The sequence below is a fragment of the Nycticebus coucang genome, chromosome 12, assembly GCF_027406575.1.
Source record: "Nycticebus coucang isolate mNycCou1 chromosome 12, mNycCou1.pri, whole genome shotgun sequence".
NCBI classification, from domain to species: domain Eukaryota; kingdom Metazoa; phylum Chordata; class Mammalia; order Primates; family Lorisidae; genus Nycticebus; species Nycticebus coucang.
The window spans coordinates 98,845,025-98,865,650 of NC_069791.1; the positions used below are offsets into that span (position 1 = coordinate 98,845,025).

General features: G+C 53.6%; 1 protein-coding gene across 1 annotated transcript in view; it reads right to left on the minus strand.

Moving 5' to 3' along the window:
- Positions 1 to 5,962: 5,962 nt before the first annotated feature.
- The window catches only part of ABCA3 (ATP binding cassette subfamily A member 3), a 68,900-nt gene continuing 54,236 nt past the window's right edge, over positions 5,963 to 20,626 (minus strand). Inside the window, exons 19-32 of the mRNA XM_053556524.1 lie at positions 19,524 to 19,710; positions 18,173 to 18,476; positions 17,137 to 17,410; positions 14,590 to 14,794; positions 14,138 to 14,357; positions 13,611 to 13,769; positions 12,370 to 12,542; positions 10,906 to 11,034; positions 10,582 to 10,776; positions 9,032 to 9,219; positions 8,406 to 8,576; positions 7,942 to 8,132; positions 7,699 to 7,772; positions 5,963 to 6,996 (exon numbers count right to left, since the gene is read on the minus strand). Of these exons, the coding sequence (XP_053412499.1) occupies positions 6,865 to 6,996; positions 7,699 to 7,772; positions 7,942 to 8,132; positions 8,406 to 8,576; positions 9,032 to 9,219; positions 10,582 to 10,776; positions 10,906 to 11,034; positions 12,370 to 12,542; positions 13,611 to 13,769; positions 14,138 to 14,357; positions 14,590 to 14,794; positions 17,137 to 17,410; positions 18,173 to 18,476; positions 19,524 to 19,710 (2,602 nt within the window). The 3' untranslated portion in view covers positions 5,963 to 6,864. The remainder of the gene's footprint in view (positions 6,997 to 7,698; positions 7,773 to 7,941; positions 8,133 to 8,405; positions 8,577 to 9,031; positions 9,220 to 10,581; positions 10,777 to 10,905; positions 11,035 to 12,369; positions 12,543 to 13,610; positions 13,770 to 14,137; positions 14,358 to 14,589; positions 14,795 to 17,136; positions 17,411 to 18,172; positions 18,477 to 19,523; positions 19,711 to 20,626) is intronic.

Consider the following 20,626-nt stretch of genomic DNA (forward strand, 5'->3'; position numbering starts at 1 on the left):
TTGTTCACCGCTGCGCCTCAGACGTTCCCTTCTGTGTCTGGCACGCAGTCGTTGCTCTATGCTTATTTTGTGAAAGAAGGAAGGTGCGCTTAGCCCCAGACGTTGTCTGAACAGCATTGTGACAGAAAGAAAAGAGAAGGGAACAGATCCAAGCCGGTCTGTTGGAAGAGGGAACCAGCGTAACTCGGGGATGCTGGATGTCAAAGTGAAGAACAGGAAGAGTCCAGGGTGCAGCTCGGTGACCTGGCCTGGACAGATGAAGGGAGGGGACCTGGTCTGTAGTCACCACTCTCTTTCCTGCTTGGTTTTTCCGGCCAGTGTATGGTGACTCCCTTCCCAAGCCCACCCTCTCTGGCCCTGTCTAGCTGTGTCAAGTGTGTTTCCAGGCCTTCACTCTAAGCTGAAGGATGTTCCTGGAGTTGAGAACAAAAAACAGCTGGGTGGAGGAGCCATCTCCTAAGTCCACTCCACTGACCTACCTGCTCATTCTTGAGGGTGGAGGTTGGCAGGCCTAACCAATCTGGTCTGGGCATCCCTGTTGGACTTTGATGTGCAGGATGTTTAAAATCCTCCACATTATTGTCATATCTGCAGTGGTCAAGCATGAAGGGGTAAGTGGAATAGCCCCTTCCTGCTGCAGGAAAGGATCTCTGGAGGGGTGGCATTTGGGAGATAGGGTGGCCTTGGCAGTTAAAGCAGGCAGCAGATGGAGTTGGAGGCAGTGGAGCCCAGTGTTGGGCTTTTGAAGGGCCCTAAACCTAGAGCCTGGGCTCAGGGCAGCACTGACACCCTAGGGTAGTGGTTCTCAACCTTCCTAATGCCACTACCCTTTAATACAGTTCCTGTGGGTCGCGATCCACGGGTTGAGAACCACTGCCCTAGGGGAAGAAGGAGCAGCCTGGTGTTCCCACCATGAGCAGAGGTGGGTGAGAGAGCCAGCTGGGTTGACAGACCTATTTCCTGCTTTTTTGAATGTTCTGAAGTAATTTAATTTGGGCTGGATAAAAGCTTTAGCACATTTTATATTAAATCCCAAAGCATGATTTATTCAGATACTTATGAATTAAATCAAATTTGTTTCTAAATATTACTGATTTTTGTTATCAAATGTGCTATCAGCTGTCAAGCTTTAAAAATTGAGCATCCTGGCTTTTGCCATTTTGAGGATCAGCAGAAATATGTTCGGAAGAAACATGAGAAAATATAACTCTGGAGTCAGCTGGGCACAATGGCTCACACCTGTTATCCCAACGTTTTGGGAAGCTGGAGCAGGAGGATCATTTGAGGCCAGGAGTTTGAGACCAGCCTAGGCAACATACTGAGATTCCCATCTCTACAAAAAAATTAAAAAATTAGCCAGGTGTGGTGGCATATGGCTGTAGTTCCAGCTGCTTGAGAGGATGAGGTGGGAGGATCACTTGCACGCGGGAGTTTGAGGCTACAGTGATCTATGATGATGCCTCTGCACTCCAGCCTAGGTGACAGAGACCCTGTCTTTGAAAACAAAATAGTCTGCTGCCAGCTCCACCCTGTCCTTTCAGGAGTTCTGACACTTCCCCACCCAGCCCTAGAGTCAACCATCTGAGACCTGGCAGGCTGAGGGCTATGAAACTGGGGCCTTTGGGACCTCAGGGGGTCTTCAGCCCTGTGGACAGGGGATTTGGTAACTGGCTAGAGGAGTGCTGTGTCACAGGCACCCTGTGGGCTCTGGCCAGTGTCCTGAGTTGCCTTCCTTTGCCTTCCCAGGGCTGAGGGTCACCTGTGGGTGATTTGGGGATGCTCTGACTTTGAGAGGATGTTAAAGAAGAATGTTCTCCCTGCCTTCATCCTCTCTGTGCCCAATGGCTTCTGCAGTGCTCCCCCTCAGAGCTGGTGGCCCAAGATACTGTGAAGGTTGATGATAGTCCAGCTTGTGGTGGAGGTCATAGTAGGCTTCTGGGAGCTTTGGATAGGCAGGGCACCCCCTAAACCATGTCAAGGAAGCACTTTTACCCACTGGTAAAAGTGGCTGTAAGTTGAGGGCAAGTGGTACGGCCCACCTGGGTGGAAGAGAAGGTTATGACTCGTGTGACCTTGGAGGAGGCAGTAGAAGGGGAGCTGCTATTTGCCCAGAGGCAGTCACCAAGGCCTGGCACCTAAGGAAGAGGTGGGACTGGATCCTTCTGGGTGGCCAGAGTGGTCCCAGAGGGTCAGCCAGGCAGTGGTTTTGGGGTGAGGTTGGCCTCCCTGTTTCAGGTTTGCATCTTTTTTTCTTTATAGAGACAGAGTCTCACTTTATTACCCCTCAGTCGAGTGCTGTGACGTCACAGCTCACAGCAACCTCCAACTTCTGGGCTTAGGCGATTCTCTTGCCTCAGCCTCCTGAGTAGCTGGCACTACAGGTGCCTGCCAAAACGCCGGGCTATTTTTTGTTGCAGTTTGGCCAGGGCCGGGTTCAATCCCACCACCCTCAGTATATGGGGCCGGCACCCTACCCACTGAGCCACAGGCGCCGCCCCCAGGTTTGCATCTTAAAGGCTGGAGGACTGTTAGGGCCTGAGGCTCTTCCCTCGGGTAACTTCCTGAGCGGTGAGCTTGAGTCCTGCTATCCTCTCATAGCCTAGTGTTTGTCTCTGTCATGAGGAAGCCAAGGGAGAACACCTGAGCTGCCTACCAAGCCTAAGTGAGAGCTGGGTGCAGAGCTGACCAGCCAAGGAGCTGAGTGGGCCTTTGGCAGGCATTGACCACGCCCAGCTGAACTGGTGCCATTGGCAGCCAGTCCACGTGGAGCTTCTCTGACCCAGAGGCATTTGATGTTGGCATTTGAGGGGTAAGGGCTGGGCCCCAGGAGCAGGACTTGGGCAGCCTCATGCGTTGAGGAAAGAAGGCAGAGCCCCTGCTCCCCGGGCCTGGAACCATTGCTTCATCTCCCTCCTACCTGCCTGAAGCCTGGCCAGGAAGGCCAGGTGAGACAGGGCCCCTTCTGGTATTAGTCTGCCTCCTACTTGCCTTCTAGGGGTGCAGGATGGCTGCCAGGGCTTGGGGGCACTGGGGTAAGGCCTTGCTGCCCGCTTTCAGGCAGTTTCCCAGTCTCTAACCCTGAGCCCCTTAGTGGGGCTCCTTTCAGGAGGGCAGCAGGGCTGTAAGGCCTGCTGGCATCCCCAGGGTTCAGTTGGACCTGAGCTAGGTTCAGGCATGAGGTCTCATGCTGGGAGGAGGAAGTATGTCCTGGCTGTGGGGGATGAACAGCCTGCTTAACTTCAATGCTGGGCCATCTTGTCCTTACTGGAGTGGGTGGAGCTTTGCCCCCTGAGCTCATGCGGGGCCCATACTGTCCTACTCAGGACAGTCCCTCATACCTGTCTGTGGGAGACTGTGGCTTTTTTTTTTTGGAGACAGTGTCTCATTATGTCGCCCTTGGTAGAGTGCTGTAATGTCACAGCTCACAGCAACCTCAAATCAGTTGGGCTTAAGCGATTCTCTTGCCTCAGCCTCCCAAGTAGCTGAGACTACAGGCACCTGCTACAATATCCTGCTGTTTTTTTGTTGTTGGTATTGTTTGGCAGGCCCGGTCTGGATTCGAACCCACCAGCTCTGGTGTATGTGGACGGCGCTCTAGCCGCTGAGCTACAGGTGCCAAGCCAAGACTGGCCTTTAGCGCAGCCCAGTAGGGTCTGGATGAGCACTGGCAGCAGGCCAGTCTTTTTGGGAACGGGAGTCCTAGAAGTTACAGCAGCTTGCCCCATGAGCACCATGCTGGCCCCCAGAGGTGAATGTGGTACATTATTCAGATGGAGGAGAGGCAACAGCTGTCCTGGCTAGGCTTTTAGCCCTGGGCTGTCCTGGCAGAGCCCCTCTCTGTGTCCCCAGGCTCTGACCCTGCAGGTGTCAGGTCTGATTACCCTGCGGCCCTGGGACATTGCCACCTGTGTGTTTAGGGAAGTGACAGAGATCAATCTGGGGTGGGCTGGGAGGGCCAGGCCAGCTCCTGTGTCTACCTGGTATGTATGGTCATCCCCAGACAGCTCCCTACTATGCTTGGACCTGTCTCTGGCCGTGACACCTTAGATCACTCCTTAATGGGCTCCTGCCTCAGTCTTCTCAGCAGTTCTCAGAGACCAGGCTGGGAGTCCCCAAAACTCAGGTGACCTTGGCTCCCTCTATAATTCTGGACTAAAGAGCTATGATTGGAATTTGCCTGGCAGGAAACAGTCTTGTTGGCTTTGCTTTTCTGAGTCCTGCAACAGAAGGGGCAGATCCTGGGGGAGAGGCTACTTCTGCTGTGGGTATCTGAGGGGCTTCCTGGGTGCAGCAGGGTCTCACCAGCTCGAGTGGACAATGCTGGGGTGGGAGGGCCACCTCCAGGGGAAATTAGGTCTTGCCCTCTGTGAATGATGGCTCTGTAGTTGTTTTCTGGCCTGGCATTGCTATCTATATTCTGGGAAAAACTTGGCATACAGAAACTTGGCATACAGAAGCCAAGGGTGGCTCTTCTGTCCTCCTCTCCTCACTCCACCCCCGCCTGCTTCCTGCTGATTTTAGACCAAGAGATGACCTCAGAGAGGGAGGCCTGTACCAGAGTGGGAAGCAGGCAGGTGGTGAGCCTGGTTCCCTGAGACCCTGGGGGTGACACTTTCTGGACTTTGAACACAGTTGAGAAATAAACTTTGAAACCATTGTGATGCAGGTTTTTTTTTTTTTTTTTTTTTTTGGTTGTGTGTGTGGGATGTTCCCTGACCTGTGACCAGCACTATCTTGGCAGCCTGCCTGCCCCCATCAGGGCATTAGAGAGGCTCCACCTTAGATCTGGGTACAGGGCTGCTGTCCAAGTGTTTCAGCTCAGCCACATGGATGGACTGGGTAGGACTTGGAGGACAAGATACACAAGCTTTTCATAGGCCTGGCTCTCAGCCCTATCAGGCATCTGCCCCACGGGGCCAGGCCATGCAGAGCAGTGAAGGCAAACTCTTGCCTCTCATGTCTTACACATTTAGCTGCTGAGCCAGGAGCAGGCAGGAGCTGCTGCATCTCCATGGAATGCACTTCCAGGAGCCCTGGGCTCCACAATCTAGAGGAGGTGGAGTATGGATGGGGTGGTGTGAAGCATGCTGGACTCTTGTCCCTCAAGCATGCTGCCCCTTCGCTTTGGGCTCGGAACTGCCACAGCCCAAACAAAACCAACAGAGGCTTCAGTCCTCAAGGACTTGGCTCCAGCATTGAGTTTGTAATGGCCTTTGGGACACTGAATGTACCCTTCCTGCTGCTCCTGGATTCCTGCTGACTGGATTGCCCCTTGGGTGCAGCCTTGGGCTCTGCCACAGACATTCCACTTTCCCCCAGCTCTGCATGCACCTGTCCTCTGCTCCCAATGCAGTGGCCTTGGCTGTTCCCACATCATCCCCCCTCAGTTTCCTGAGGATTTCTGGTTTCGAAATACAAATTTCTCATGTGAAGACCTTTGTTGGCAGCATCCTACGCTAAGGATGGGTGGCCAGTCTCACTGGCATGTCCTATTAAGGCAGGCTGGTTGCAAATGTGCCTCAGTGGGCTGTGCCTTCAGTCCTAAATGCCTTTCCCCACACCCTTTCATATATCAAATGAGGAAAAATGACAGATTCCTACATCTCTAACACGGGCTGGGCATGGTGGCTTATGCCTATACTCCTAGCACTCTGGGAGGTTTAGGCAGGTGGATCACTTGAGCTCAGGAGTTTGAGACCAGCCAGAGCTAGACTGAGACTCTGTCTCTAAAAAAGACTCTACAGCTGGGCACTGTAGCGGGCACCTGTAGTCCAGCTAGTTGGGAGGCTGAGGCAATAGAAGCACTTGAGCCCAAGAGTTTGAGGTTGCTGTGAACTATGACACCATGACACTCAACCCCAGGGCGACTGAGTGAGACTGTCTGAAAAAAAAAAATTATGGGGACCTCTTCCCACCCCAATCCCACATGTTTTTTGCCTTGGCTGTAGACTGAGAATCTGTTAGTTGGGCATTTATCTCACCTGCTTTTTCATTTGTGTTTTGAGCCTCCTCTGTATTGGGAAAACCAAGTTCCTGCATTTGTTTGGCCAAAAAACCTGATGCCAGAGCCTCATGCCTGGATCATGGGTGAGTGATTGAGGCCACTGACCCCACCTTGTGTGTGACACAGAATGTGATCATGTCTCCACAGCCTTTATTTTCTGGATAGTCTCACAGCATGTTTAGTGTGTCCTCAAGAGACAGCTGCTCAGTCCCTGTAGTGGTCCCCGACTGTCCTGGGGCTGGCGGCTTCTTGAAGGCACAGTGTTGGGAACAGAGGACTGTGCTTCATGTCTGGCCTCTTCCCGCCCTGCACCAGATACTTCTTGGATGATGCTTGTGAGATGGTGCCTGGTGCCCACACCCTAAGGAGCAGTGCCCCTGAGGATGCTTCACGAAGGCCCCAGCACCTAACACAGCCAACACTTTCCTTTCAGGGAGCTGCCTTGCAACTTCCTGTCTGTTCTCCACACCCAGGGGTGGGGAGGCGGGTTGGAGGTGGGGCTGTGCTGCGCATTGCTGGATTCTCTCTGCCTGAGCACTTAGAGAAATTCAACCCCCCAGGTCAGCTGTGGTCCTTTCTTGGGGCAGCTGTCCACCCAAAGACCCACAGACTGCCAGGCCACTCGTAGTTGGGGAATATGAATCCAGAGTCTGCCTTCAGAAGTGGGTATTGGCATGCTGATTCCCAGCGTGAGGGTCCAGACATACTTGATCCCTTTTGTGCACACTGCCTTGATTTTTCATATCCATCATAGAAAAAAGTGATTAAAAATGAAGACAGATAAACCCAGAGGAAGAGGAAGCACACAACACAGACTCGCCCCGTCCCTGTGCAGGGCCTGTAAGGCAGCAGTGGGCTCCTTACTGGCCCTCTTCCATGGTAGGTGGCTGCAGGTGGGCGAAGCCCAGGAAGACCTGCTCCAGCGAGATCTGGCTCACAGAGTAGTCGTCCACCCTGTACTTTTCCTTGGCTTTCTCCAGAATGCCAAACACCTTTGGGAAGCAGAAAAACCATTGGTCAGAGAGACCAGGGCCAGACTCCTCAGCTGGATGGGGGAGTCCTCTGCAATAAAGGGTCTGGCAAGGTCTCCAGATCCCACCCTGCCCAGCCCTGCCACTAGAGCCCCAGTGAGAAGTCAGCACCATGAGGTCTACCACAGCCCAGGGAGAGGATACTGGCCAGCAAGAATCCAGATGCTGAGCCCAGTATCTTTCTCATCCTGTGCCCAACTTGGAGGATGACCCTGAGCAAGCTGTGCCCCTCTGGTTTGGTTTCTTGTTTTATACTGAATTCCTCTCAACATCAATATTTTGGCTATAAAACCCCAAACTTGGCTGGGCATGGTGGCTCATACTTGTAATCCTAGCACTCTGGGAGGCTGAGGCGGGTGGATTGCTTGTGCTCATGAGTTCAAGACCAGCCTGAGCAAGAGTGAGACTCTGTCTCTGCTAAAAATGAAAAACTGAGGCAAGAGGATTGCTTGAGCCCAAGAGTTTGAGGTTGCTGTGAGCTATGATACCATGGCACTCTACCAAGGGTGACAAAGTGAGACTGTCTAAAAAAAAAACAACACAAAAACACAAACTTGGCAGATGTTAGGGTGAATATTATCAGAAAAATGGGATTAGATTCTTCCCTGGAGGGACCCTCCCCAGCTCCAGCAGTGCCCGTGGGGCCCCAGGACCTATGCTTACCTTTGCCCAGCTGAGGTCACAGCCAGGCAGGTGGTAATGGACCATCCCTTGGTGTTCATCTTCCAGGACACTGCCTGCATGAAGGAGAGACTGTTCTTGTGAGGGCTGGTGGGGGGAGGAGAGGGCAGCCTGGGTGTATGGGACCAGGGCCCTCATCCTAGGACTCAGGGAGATAGGATTTGGCAAAAGTGAGGCACAGAAGGCTAGGCCCACCCAGTAGGTGCTGCCAGGGCTGGCACACACCTGGGAAGGTCAGGTCAACGAAAGCCTTAAACTCCTCCAGCGCCTCCTGCTGCCCTTCGCTCCGGACCTTGGCCCGCAGGGAGTAGCCACTGCCAAACTTGCTCTTGAGGTGCTGGGGGCTGCCCAGACACTTGAACTGCCCCTGCACCATGATGGCCAGCCGGGTGCACAAGGCCTCACACTCTTCCATGCTGGGGAGAGGGGCAGAGGCCTGAAACAGGGCTGGGGGATGCTGAGTCCTGCCCTGGGTGTCAAAGGCTTGTGAAGACAGGAAGGTGTTGACGCCCAGCTGGGGCAGTCCTGGTCCCCATGCTTAGAGTGTGGCACACACACCGGGCTAGGGGGATCTCCCTGCAGTATCCACACCAGCTGGTGACAGCCTTCTAAGACTTGGCCCTGCTAGCCCAGCCCTCCCATGGCCCAGTTCTGGCTCTTCCACTGACCCACAGAGACCCAGGTTCTACCTGTGGGAGGTGATAACGATGGCCTTTCCGGACTCACGAGCTCGGGCCACAGTATCCCAGAGTAGGCGCCGGGCCACAGGGTCCATGCCAGTGGATGGCTCATCCAGGAAGATGACTGCAGGCTCTCCAATCAGGGCAATGCCGGTGCTCAGCTTCCGCTTGTTACCACCACTGGGGCAGAGGGGCACAGGTGATAGCACAGGCGCCCCAGGCCCAATACAAGCCCGCTCAGTGATTGGAGAGCATCCTTGATGAAGAGGAAGGGGGAGCATGCCCAGAAAGCACATCCCACAGAGCTGGAGGCCCTGGAGAAAGTTGAGCCCAGGGGCTCGGACCATGCTTCCCCATAGAGCAGGAGAACCATCTGTCTGTACCTGAGAGGCCCTGAGATCACTCACTAGCTGGCCTTGTCTCTAGGAAGTGGGAACCATCAGGGTAGCCCTTTTGGCCTGGCACTGCCTGGGCTATGCTACCAAGTTCTGGCTCAATCCCAGGGCCATAGGTAGGAGGTCTGGCCACTGAACAGCGTGATTGCTCCCACCTGTATACTAAGGAGACCCCGACCTCTCCCTGGGAAGGGCCAAGGCCCCTGTTGTCTTGGAGGCAGGACTGGGTGCAGGTTTTACCTGTATGTCTTAACCAGCTTATTGGCATGTGGCTCCAGCAGCAGGCCCCGAAGGGTGTTTTCCACACAGGCCCCGATGTGGCACTCAGGGATGCCCCGAAGTCGGGCATACATGACCAACATCTCACGGCCAGTCATGTGGTCCAGCAGGGCATCAAACTGTGGGCAGTAGCCGATGCGTTGCCGTACCTGGGTTACAGCACAGCCAGGTAAAAGGGGTGTCCTGCAGGGCCCACCCACCCCGATGCCCACCTCAGCCTGTTTCTGGTGTATATGGTTGTCCCAAGGTGGTCCATAGAGCTGTGCACAGGCTGTGGTAGCTGCTTCAAGAGGGACACAGTTAGGACCTCACTAGCCGGGACCAGGCCCCGGACCTGCTGTCAGACATACCATCACCTGGCTTCCATACTGAAGTGATAGGCCGCCAAGGTCCAGCCTGGAGCATGGCCCGCCACAGGCAGCAGAGTCGGGGAAGTGTAAGGATGGCTTCCCTTCATGATGGGGGCATTGTCAGCACAGAAGCTTTTCTCTGAGCAAGTGGCCATGTTTAGTAGGGCCAGGACGCCACTGTGTGGCCTCTCAGGGCTGGCTGGCTGATGCTGTTTGGCTACCTTTGGCAGCTAATGGGGAACAGGTGTGCCTAGGTTCTGTAGATTCTGCATACTGGATTCCTGTACCCTTCCTGGGGTTTTTAGGCTTCCAGAATCTGTTTTCAGTTGGTTTGGGAAGAACTCGTGGCCAGTACCTTTTTGCTACTGGCTTCCCCCATTCTCTCTTTTTCTTCCAGTATTCACATTAAATTCTCACCCTCCCCTCCATTTCTAGATTATATGTAGTTTTTTCTCTCTCCTGCATATATTTCTAGTCACATAATTTCTTTCTTGAAACACAGTAAACAGTTATTTTGTAATCTGGGCCTGATAACCATAAATCAAAGTCTGTGGGCTTGTTCTTCCTTGAGTTTGTGGATTCCAGCCACGGTGCCCATCGCTTTTGTTTTTGTGCAGTGCTCACAGGCCTTGGAGCACTATTTGGGGAACTTTTCAGGGGCGAGGATGAGCTCTTTCTCTAGAGAGGACTTGAGTGTGCTCTGGTCCCAGGAAGACTGAAGCCCCTATTCCTACCTCAGGAGAGGCCTCAAGGCCAATTTTTAGGCTCTTGCTCTGTTTGGCACAATGTCCAGGGGCAGGGGAGCAGGATGGCTGCCTCTGGTCCATCCTTACTTACCTCGAGAGGTCAGCCCAATGTGGGAGAACTGGGCAGGGCCATCGCTTTCGTTCCTTCACTGCAAGGTGTTCAAACACATACCTAAGTTGCCCAGACACAAAACGGCCTTTGGGCCTCATCAGTGGAGGACGTACTTCTCCAGGCTCACGGTTTGGGCCCACATCTCCCTCCTTCTTATCACTTGACTAGCCTAGCCCGGTTACTGCATCATCTTGCCATCTACAAGTGTGTGTTGTGCCCACTGTGGGCCAGACAGCAGCTTCACCCTTGCCTCCTGCTATGCCTGCCCTCCCAGCTCCTGTAGGGCCACCTGGCTGTGCCCACCTTCCCGATGTCAGAGCTGATGCTATAGCCCCCAATGAAGGCATCCCCAGAAGTGATGCTGTCCTCGCCAGTGAGCATTTTGAAAGTTGTAGTTTTCCCAGCTCCGTTGAAACCCAGCAAGCCAAAGCACTCTCCTTTCTGGACTGTGAGGGAGACCTTGTCCACAGCGAGGAGGGGCACCCGCTGCTCGTACACCTGCAAGGTACCCAACAGAAAATGCCAGAATGAGGAGACTTAAAGAGACCCAGTAGAGCAACCCTGGGTCTCAGCCCCTGCAAGCTTTCGGGACTGGCTGGCTAAAAGACCCCCTAGTCCCAGCCTTGCCTTGGAGAGCTCCTTGATAACCAGAGGTGTGTTGAGCAGGACATCCAGGCTGGGGGCCAGAACTCGGTTCCTCTCATCTGCCACATCTTGGTCTTCCGGAAGCACTGATGTCCGGGTGCACAATTCTGTCTAATTGTTCAAGTCAGAGACCACGTGAGTAAAGCGCAGCCCCAGGGGCCCTTCTGAGGGAGGAGGGTGGGGCACAGGTTGTGTGGGAATTTGGGGGGACTAAAGTCTCCGGGCTTCTTGCTCATCAGGTCCCACATGTGTGACTCAGACCTTTTACAAGAAGACTGGGTGGCTGTACAGATTGAAATTAGCATCTAGGAAACAAAAACTACCCAAGAAACAAGAATTACATGGACTCACGGAGAAAATCATAAAACTCTGCTGAGGTTTGGAGATTTTCTTTCCTTTTTTTTTTTTTTGAGACAGTCTTACTATGTCGCGTTAGGTAGAGTGCTGTAGTGTCATAGCTCACAGCAATCTTAAAGTCTTGGGCTTAAGTGGTTTTTTTGCCTCAGCCTCCCAAGTAGCTGGGACTACAGGTGCCCGCCACAACACCCGGCTATTTTTTTGTTGTAGTTGTCATTGTTGTTTAGCAGGCCCGGGCTGGGTTCAAACGCACCAGCCCTGGTGTATGTGGTTGGTGCCCTAGCCGCTGAGCTACAGGCGCCAAGCCTAGAGGAGATTTTCATACGTGGGAACAAACACCTTTGTTTTTTCTTTGCAGTTTCTGGCCGGGGCTGGGTTTGAACCCTCCGGCATATGGGGTCGGCGCCTACTCCTTTGAGCCACAAGCACAACCCAGAACAAACACCTTTTTAGAGCAATCTTATTATTATTTCTTTTTTGTTTTTTTGAGACAGTCTCCTCTGGTGGTGCCATGGTGTCATAGCTCACAGCAACCTCAAACTCTTCGGCTTGAGCAATCCTCTTACCTTAACCTCCTAAGTAGTTGGGACTACAGGTGTCTGCCACCATGTCTGGCTAGTTTTTCTATTTTTAGTAGAGATGGGGTCTCACTCTTACTCTTGAACTCCTGAACTCAGGTGATCCACCCACCTCTGTGCTAGGATTATAGGCATGAGTCACCATGCCTGGCCAGAAATCTTAGTATTTTAAAAAAGCCAATTTGACTAGGTTGAGCTATGTATGCAAAGCGGACTTGAAGTGTCCCCTTTGCATGGAAAAAGAGAAGGAGAAGGGCCCCAAGCCCCAGGTTGACCATGAGGCACCAGGGCTCAGGACGCAACAGCCTTTCCAAAGGATGATGGCTAAGCTCCTTTCCTGGGTGGATAGTGCACTTGGGCCTGGAAATGCCATGCTGAGGTTACAAGTGCTGGCCATGAGGAAGCCTGGCCTCTGTGGGGGATGTAAGTGGAGGCAGCCCATTGTGTTGCCCAAGTAGAGGTGTGGGGAACATCTGGCCAGCGTCCCTTGAGCTGCCCAGGAGCCACTTACCAGCATCTGCCTCCTCTGAAAGGTGCAGATAAAGGTCTTCAGTCTCCACAGCAGGTTGGTCTCGATGAGGAAGAGCAGGGTGAGGTAGGCACACCCTGAGGCAGCCATGGAAGCCACAAACCTGCCAACCCCTGGGGTCCTCCAGGCGTAGAAGTTCTCCTGGTACTTGATGTCTGCGTGGCCAAGGGAGACAGGCTGCGCCTGCCTTGGATGCCTCCCCTCCAGGTCCCCAGCCCCATTCTCTTCCCTGGCCAGAATGAGGTGCCTGTGCCCACCCTCTCCATGAGGTGCCATGTTCCTCCTGCTCTGAGCACACCCCTATCTGTCACCCCTACACCACGGTCTGAAGTACTTCCCGTGCCTCTTGGGAATTTGCCATGTAAGATGTTCCCTTAAGTTGGAGACTGTGTTGGGATGTAAAAACTTTTTCAGGGAGGTTTAGGGAGGGGATAGATAGGCAGGTGATAAACAGTCATAAATCCTGCCCTATAAAAATGCGGCAGGAGCATGACAGAGAGACTGGGCCTGCCCAAGATGTGCAGGGGTCTGCAGAGGGGACTTGAGTTGCCTACTGACACAGGTCAGAGTCCATTCCAGGCATAGGAGGGGTTCATGGTGGGCTGAGGGTAGTCCCAGAGGATAGGGGACTCCCCCCCAAACCTGACAGTGCGATCTTGTTAGAGTTTGGCTCTTTGGAGATGTAACTAGGTTAAGAGTCTCAAGGTCAGATACTGGATTTAGGGTAGGCTCTAAATCCAAAGACAGGTGTCCTTGCAAAAGAAAGGCAGAAGGAGCTTCGAGACATGGGAAAAGGCCATGCAAAAACAGAGTTAGAGATGGGGTGACATGGCCACTAGCAGAGGAACATCTGGGGCCACCAGGAGCTGGAAGAGGCAGGGAGGATCCTCCTTCCCCTAGAGCTTGAAGGGTGAGCACGGCCCTGGAGCTACCTGGGTATGGAGGTCTGAGTGACAGAATCCATGTCTAATGTTTAGCACCCACCCCACTCCCTTGGGCACATCCATCCTTGTTCTGAATGCTGGAGGAGACTGACACAGGTGCACCAAGCAGAAGCACAGAGGTGGGGCCCAGGACCTGAGGGCAGAAGCCAGGAGGCTAGCATGGGGTTAGCAGCTGACACAGACAAGTTGTGAATACTGGGCTGCTCAGAGAGGCCCCTGAGCTGGGGAGCTCCCTGCAGTGACAACTGACCAACTATGCAAAGGGTGCAGGACACTCACTGTACTTCTTGCAGTAGTGGGCAGCGACCTCAGAGGAGGTGCAGTACCTCCGTGTCTCGTAGTTCTCGTAGAAGCTGCTGACCGCCATCCCCAGACAATGGTTGGGCAGCACCAGGAACACATGGTCCAGGGTTCTGGAAAGTTCTTCTAATTTTACCGCTGCAGTGAGGAGGTAAAGACCAGTTAGCGCTGGAGGGCACATCACCCCCACCCCAGGACAAATCTAGTTGGGGAAGGGCAGGTCTCCAGGTATCCCCATGGATTGGGCACCTTCACAGACAAAGCCTTGATCTTGCTGTGCTGAATGCGGTGGCACCTCCAGGGACCGCCCCTGCCAGTTCTGCTAAAGCCACTAGGAGGGGATGCTGCAGACATCTGCCTGCCATGCTGGCCAAGCAGGCCCACCTTAGGCAGAGGGGCCTGGTGTCTGCTGCCTTAGCCCTGTCTCTGCCCAAGGTTGGTGCAATCCCCGTGTGGGCAGAACAGCCCTCCAGGGTGGCCACTGGGTGGGGGTTCTGTGTCCCCACCTGGGATGCGCATGATGGTGACCACAAGGAAGGTGGCGATGCCCGATAGGATGTTGAATATGGTCAGCCTTGTGTAGGCAGTAGCTGCCCCCGAGAAGAAGAACGTTGACAGGTACATGAGAGGGATGATAGCCCAGCCGTACAGCAGGAGCAGCAGCAGCACATCGGCTGGGTGGCTGTCCCTTGTGAAGGCGTGCACGTCGAAGGCTTTGAATACTGCCTGTGGCAGCACAAGACACAGCTCAGTAGTAGGCAGAGCAGTGGCAGCTCCTGGGGAGGGGCAGGCCTGACAAGAGTGCTGTGACCATCAGCATACCCAAGAGGGGCTAAAGCTGAGGCATCTCCCGCCTCCTCCTGGAATCTCTACTTTTCACTGGTTTCAGTCATACAGGATCCCCAAGGCAAGCCCTCTATGGTCTGCGGGGAGAGACCCCAGTGCTACTAGCACTCACCAGCAGCAGCAGACTGGGGATGAGGAAGGAGAGAAGGTCCCACAGCAGAGCGGAGAGCCAGAAAGTAGCCACGTGGACTCCGCTCACAAATTGGACATGCTTGGCTTGGGCAGCCCTCTCGCTGACCGCCAGGATGGAAAACGTGCTGGCCAGGAATGCCATGGCAAAGAGCAAATTGAGGGCGATGTCAAACCCCTTCTGGCCCCTGTGGGGGACAGGGCAGGGCAGGGTAGATCAAAGCACATCTCGGAAGTGGGAAAGAGTGAGTCTTTTGTCATTACCATCCAAAGCAAGGGAAGTGGCGGCCAGACCTCCAAACAGGAGGATAATTACATTGCATCTATCTGTCTATCTATCTGTCTATCTATCTATCTATCTATCTATCTATCCATCTATCTATCTCAGAGACAGCTGTGGTTAGACTGTTAGGCATAATGTGATGAGAAATTAAAAAGTATATGAGGGGCTCAGTGCCTGTAGCTCAAGCAGCTAAGGTGCCAGTCACATACACCAGAGCTGGTGGGTTCAAATCCAGCCTGGGCCCATCAAACAACAATAATAACTATAACCAAAAAATAGCCGGGCCTTGTGGCAGGTGCCTATATCCCAGCTACTTGGGAGGCTGAGGCTGAGGCAAGAGGATTGCTTAAGTCCAAGAATTTGAGGTTGCTGTGAGCTGTGACGGCACTCTACCAAGGGCGACAGCTTAAGACTCTGTCTCAAAAAAAAAAAAAAAAAAAAAAGTATATGAAGGCCAGACATGGTGGCTCACGCCTGTAATCCCAGCACTCTGGGAGGCTGAGGTGGGCGGATCACCTGAGCTCAAAGAGTTTGAGACCAGACAGAGCAAACTGAGACCCCTCCTCCCCCATCTACTAAAAATAGAAAAACTGAGGCAAGAGGATAGCTTGAGCCCAAGAATTGGAGGTTGCTATGAGTTATGATGCCAGCACTCTACCCAAGGCGATAGCTTGAGACTCTGTCTCAAAAAATAAATTAAAAAAAAGATAGCCGGTCATAGATGTATCTTCTTGCTGATAAAAAAAAAGCTGGGCATTGTAGTGGGCACCTGTAGTCCCAGCTACTCAGGAGGCTGAGGCAAGAGAATCACTGAGCCCAAGAGTCTGAGGTTGCTGTGAGCTGTGAGCCATGGCACTCTACCAAGGGTGACAAAGTGACCCTTTCTGTCTCAAAAAAAAAAAAAAAAAAAAAAAAGCCACAGAGCCTGTTTCTGGCAACCCAATGCAGAGTAGAATGCACCTGGGTGGGAGTTTAGTTATCCAGGCACCCAACAGCAGGCGTCTTATCTGGGGCCATGTGAAGAGAACAAGGCAGAGTGTTCCCCAAGAGAAATGGGGAAGCCAGAGGGAGGTGGTACTATCCCCTGAGTGCACGTGGGGATGGATGGTGACTCCAGGCAGGAGAGAAAGTCCCAAGGAGGAGCCATTCTTGAGGGGGCTAGGGATCTTCCTGGTGCTAAGGGCTGGATGGTTCTGGCCTTCCCCCTCAGATAGAGAGTGACTGCTAATGGGTATAGGTGTGGGGTGACAAAAGTGTCCTAGGCAATTATATTGTGGTGATAATTCCATAACTCTGTGATACACCAACAGACATTTGACTATGGACTACAAAAGGGTAAACTGCATAGTCAGTGGACTGTATCTCCCAAACCTACTAAAACAAAAAATCCTCTTGCCGCCTCCACTGTCACCATAACAAACTCAAACCCATCAGCCCAGCCTTTGGGTCTCCCAGTCCTGAGCTCACTGGGCAAGGCTACTGCACAGACCCCAGCTGCTGTTGCTTGCCTGGATGGGAGACCCCTGTAGGCCCACCTCCTTCCTGAGATCCCCCAGGTGTCTGGAGGAGAAGCCTCTCCTGTACCCTGTGCAACGTTGCAAGGCCCTTAAGTCTGCTACAGGACTAGACGTGAAGCAATTGAATGTCTGCTTAGGGAGGGTTGTGGCCAGCAGAAGGGGACACAGATGTCACAAGCCTGGGCACAGCCTAGAAAGGGGGTGGAGATGAAATGGGCCTTTGGTAGATTGTTCTGAAATGGACAGTATCTTTGGCTTCCTCTGGGTGGGTCCTGGGGCTTTGTGACTGGGGTCAGGGACAGTCTTGCCCACATGAAAGCATGACAAGGCTCCCAACTCATGGCCACTGAAGGACAGGCATGCTGATCTTTGCTGAGTCATGCCGTCCTTTCCTTCTCTCCCCTCAGCTCATGTGCACAGTGGGTGCTGTGGGGTCATATCCACAGCAGCCATCCCATTGGATATGCCGGTACAGGGTGAAGGCAGCCAACAGGAGCTGGGCCTGGGTTTGGGAGGGGAAGGCAGGGCTGCCCTCTAAGCCCTCAGATGTCCCTGCAAGGACCACGCTGAATGGGACAAGCCTCTGTGCCAGTCACAGGGAAGGGCAAGTTGGGATGGCTGAGGAGGGGGCAGGGTCCCCAGCAGTTTTGGGACTATAGGAACAACACTCTGTCTATCTATGGCCTTGGGGAGGGGCCCTGGTGGGTGGGGTGGATACCATGTGACATACTCGTTGAACTGGTCCTTGGCAGCCTGGAGGGCACTCCGGGGCTGGGGGTAGTTGGAGACCATGATGGAGGCCAGAGGACCACACAGTAGCTTGAAGAGAAGATTATCCACGATGGCCAGGGCAGTGGCTGGAGAGTGGTATGCCTGGTTGTTGAACAGTGCAGTGACGACCATCTGTTCTCCCACATCTCTGAATGACACTGCTACAAGGCACCGCTCGTTAAAGCCTCCCCCTTCCACAGAGGCCCTGAAAATCAGGAACTCCTCCAGGTCACCTGGGGAGCAGTGGCAGAATCAGGGGACATAGGTGATGACAGATGGAGGTACCACTGTTGTCTCAGCACAGACAATTGGGGACCCCAGGGACTCTGGGCAGCATGAGCTCGTGCCCGTGTAGCAGCCTTCAGTTGCCCATGTGGCTGCCTTCAGCTGCCTGTGGGGCCAAGCTCTTCCTAAACAGATTCCAGTTGCTGCTAGGATTTTGTCCAGAATGCTGAGCCTCAACGTTGCTGGTCAGAAAGTAGGAGGGGAGCAGTGCGGTGAGAAAAACTTCCAGCATGTTCCATTTAACCAGAGTATAGTCCCCGTTCTAAGCCTGGGGCAATATCCAGCTATGGCCACAATAGACTTGAGATAGTTGTGTCTTAAGATGTTAGAAGAAAATACCATGTCACAGAGAGGCACAGTGTGACAGGCCTAGTAAACAGAGAAAAGGTCACGGAACTGCATTTTGCTTATGGTCCTAACAGAAAAAGCTTCAGAAAGGACACCTGATACAGGAAGCCTGGGTGGCGTGCCTGAGGCTGCAGCTTCCCCAGGGCACGTCCTCTGACTCAGGGTCACAATCTGCCACCCAGGGGGCATCTGGCATTGTCAGGAGGAATTCGTAATTGTGATGGTCGGGCAATGCCAAGGGCGCTGGTGAGCATCCTTCAGTGCCCAGACAGCTGGGACCATCCACCCAGATACTACTAGTGCCACTAGTATGAGAGTAGTTCTAACTGCCCAGCTGGGCCCCGACCCTGGGACACTCTTACCCAGCACCTCGCGTGGCTCCTGCCCCTCTGCCTGCAGCATGTCCTTCAAGTGCTCTGACAGCTGCTGACCCAGCCGGGAGGTACCAGGAACTGAGAAGGGCACCACGGTTCTGCCGTAGGCACCCAAGACCAGCTTTAAGATGGGGTCGTCGAAGATCTCAGAGGAGTAGTTGACAGCCAGCAGGGCCAGGGTGACACAGGTCAGTGGGACCAGGACCTGGGCTGCCACCATCTTCCACTCCCGCCAGCTGTATGTGGCCTTTTTCAGGAACATGGCCCAGAATTGCTGGCAGTGCAGGGCAAGCTGTGGCAAAGGGGACTCAGGTGACTTTGGCCCTAGGCAGGACCACTACAATTGCCTCCCAGGGCTTCTTTTTTTTTCTTTTTTGTAGAGACAGAGTCTCACTGTACCGCCCTCGGGTAGAGTGCCGTGGCATCACACAGCTCACAGCAACCTCTAACTCTTGGGCTTACGCGATTCTCTTGCCTCAGCCTCCCGAGCAGCTGGGACTACAGGCGCCCACCACAATGCCCGGCTATTTTTTGTTGCAGTTTGGCCGGGGCTGGGTTTGAACCCGCCACCCTCGGCATATGGGGCCGGCGCCCTACTCACTGAGCCACAGGCGCCGCGCCTCCCAGGGCTTCTTGCAGGGGCCACAGGAGATCAGTAAATGACACAGAGGGCCTGGCTGTCCGCACCTCTGTAGGACCCAATACGGGTCTGCATACTGACTGTCAGGGGTCTTACATGGAGGTGAGGCAGACACTGTTTCACTGTTGCAGGACATTAGTGGACTGGCCACAATCCCCTACCTTCCCCTGCCCCATGGAGATAGCACCGTGCAGGAGGGTTCTGGCCCAGCTCATGCACAAGCATATGGACAAACTCCCCTGCCCCCATTCCCCACAGCCTCCCCAGACTGCCCTATTCCCCAGCATCATCCTTCACAACCCTCTAAGTACAGGGAGCACCCAGGCTTTGGTGTCCGGTCATCCAGGGACCAGACCTTTACTCAGTCACATGCTGGCCATTCAAGTTTGGCCCAGGCCTGTTTCCCATCTATAAAATGAGACTTGTATGCAAAGCCTTGTTAGCATCAACCTGGTTATAAGGCAAACTCTCAATTAAAAAAGTGCTGTGCCTGAGTTAGAACATTCAGAAATTTCCATCACTCAATTAAAACTCTCCCAGTTTCCCTTCTCCCATGGACCATGAGCTGTAACCTGTGTCTGCCCAGTGCACTGACCCTCCTGAGGCCCATGTCTGCTCTCGTGGGCTGTCCTTGCATCAGCTACCATTAGGGGCTCAGGGGTCACTAACCTTCCCGTGCCGCCCACCTGGAGCGCTCACCCCAGTGTTGAGCTTGACAGTGGTGCACTCTTCTTCAATAAGGGCACCGATGCCGTCGGTTGGGTCCATGGACCCACACAAGTTGCTGTCCAAGGCCCAGTCACTTGCTCGCCTCTCGTGCTGATACTGCAGGGCAGGGAGCTGGATGGCCTGCATGTCCATGCTGGTGTCCACCAGCTTCCCAACCCTGTGTGGACACAGGTACCACTCAAAAACTTTGCTCCTTGGGTCGGGGTCAAAGCTATCCCCTGAGGAGGGGGGAAGAGGCAGAAGGGCTATGATCAGAGGCTCTGAAGTAGAGCAACACCCTTCAGCAACTCTGCTTGTTCATTCATTCATTTGTTCATCAGTAATTATCTCCAGAGTCCCATCTGTCCTCGACTAAGCAAGGCCCAGGGGAGAGGGACAATCAGACGGGGGCCCTGCCCAGGGAGACTGCCCAGAAAGTTAGCATTCATAACCATAGCTTTCAAGAGGGACAGAAGGGCCCAGATAGCTAGGTGGCAGGAAGGTGCAGGTCAGGGCTCTTAATGCCAAGGTGAGACTGAGAGACAGATGACCATGCTCCTGGAGGAGGGATAGACCAGGAGCAGGCAAGACAGGGATAGACATAGAAGACATGGGCCAGGCTGGCAGGACTCAGCAGTAGGTGCTTGGTATTGGGCTGTTCTGGGTTCACTAGACCACTATTAGCCACCTGACCCACTTAAAAGACTCTCATCAGAGTTGGTGCTTTCAGGGGCATGTCCCTGTTGTGCTGATTGTAAATGCTGACTCTCCAGTCAGTCTCCCATGAGATTGGAAGGTTCTTAGTGGCAGGGACCCTGTCTGTCTGTGCCCCCCTGGACCCTGCTTGGCTGGGTACAGATGGTGTTTCCTCCACAATCACCTAGTGGACAGATGGGTGAACGAGTGGGCAAACAGCTAATAAGCCAGAGGCATTCTTCTCTGTTAATGCTTCTGACAGCAGTCCTCTGTGAGAAAGGACACTTGTCATGAATGAAGTGACATAAGGATTACATATAGCTACTATATGACCACTCCTAAAGACATGCCCAAGAGAAATAAAAATATATGTCCAAAAACTTGTACACATAATGTTC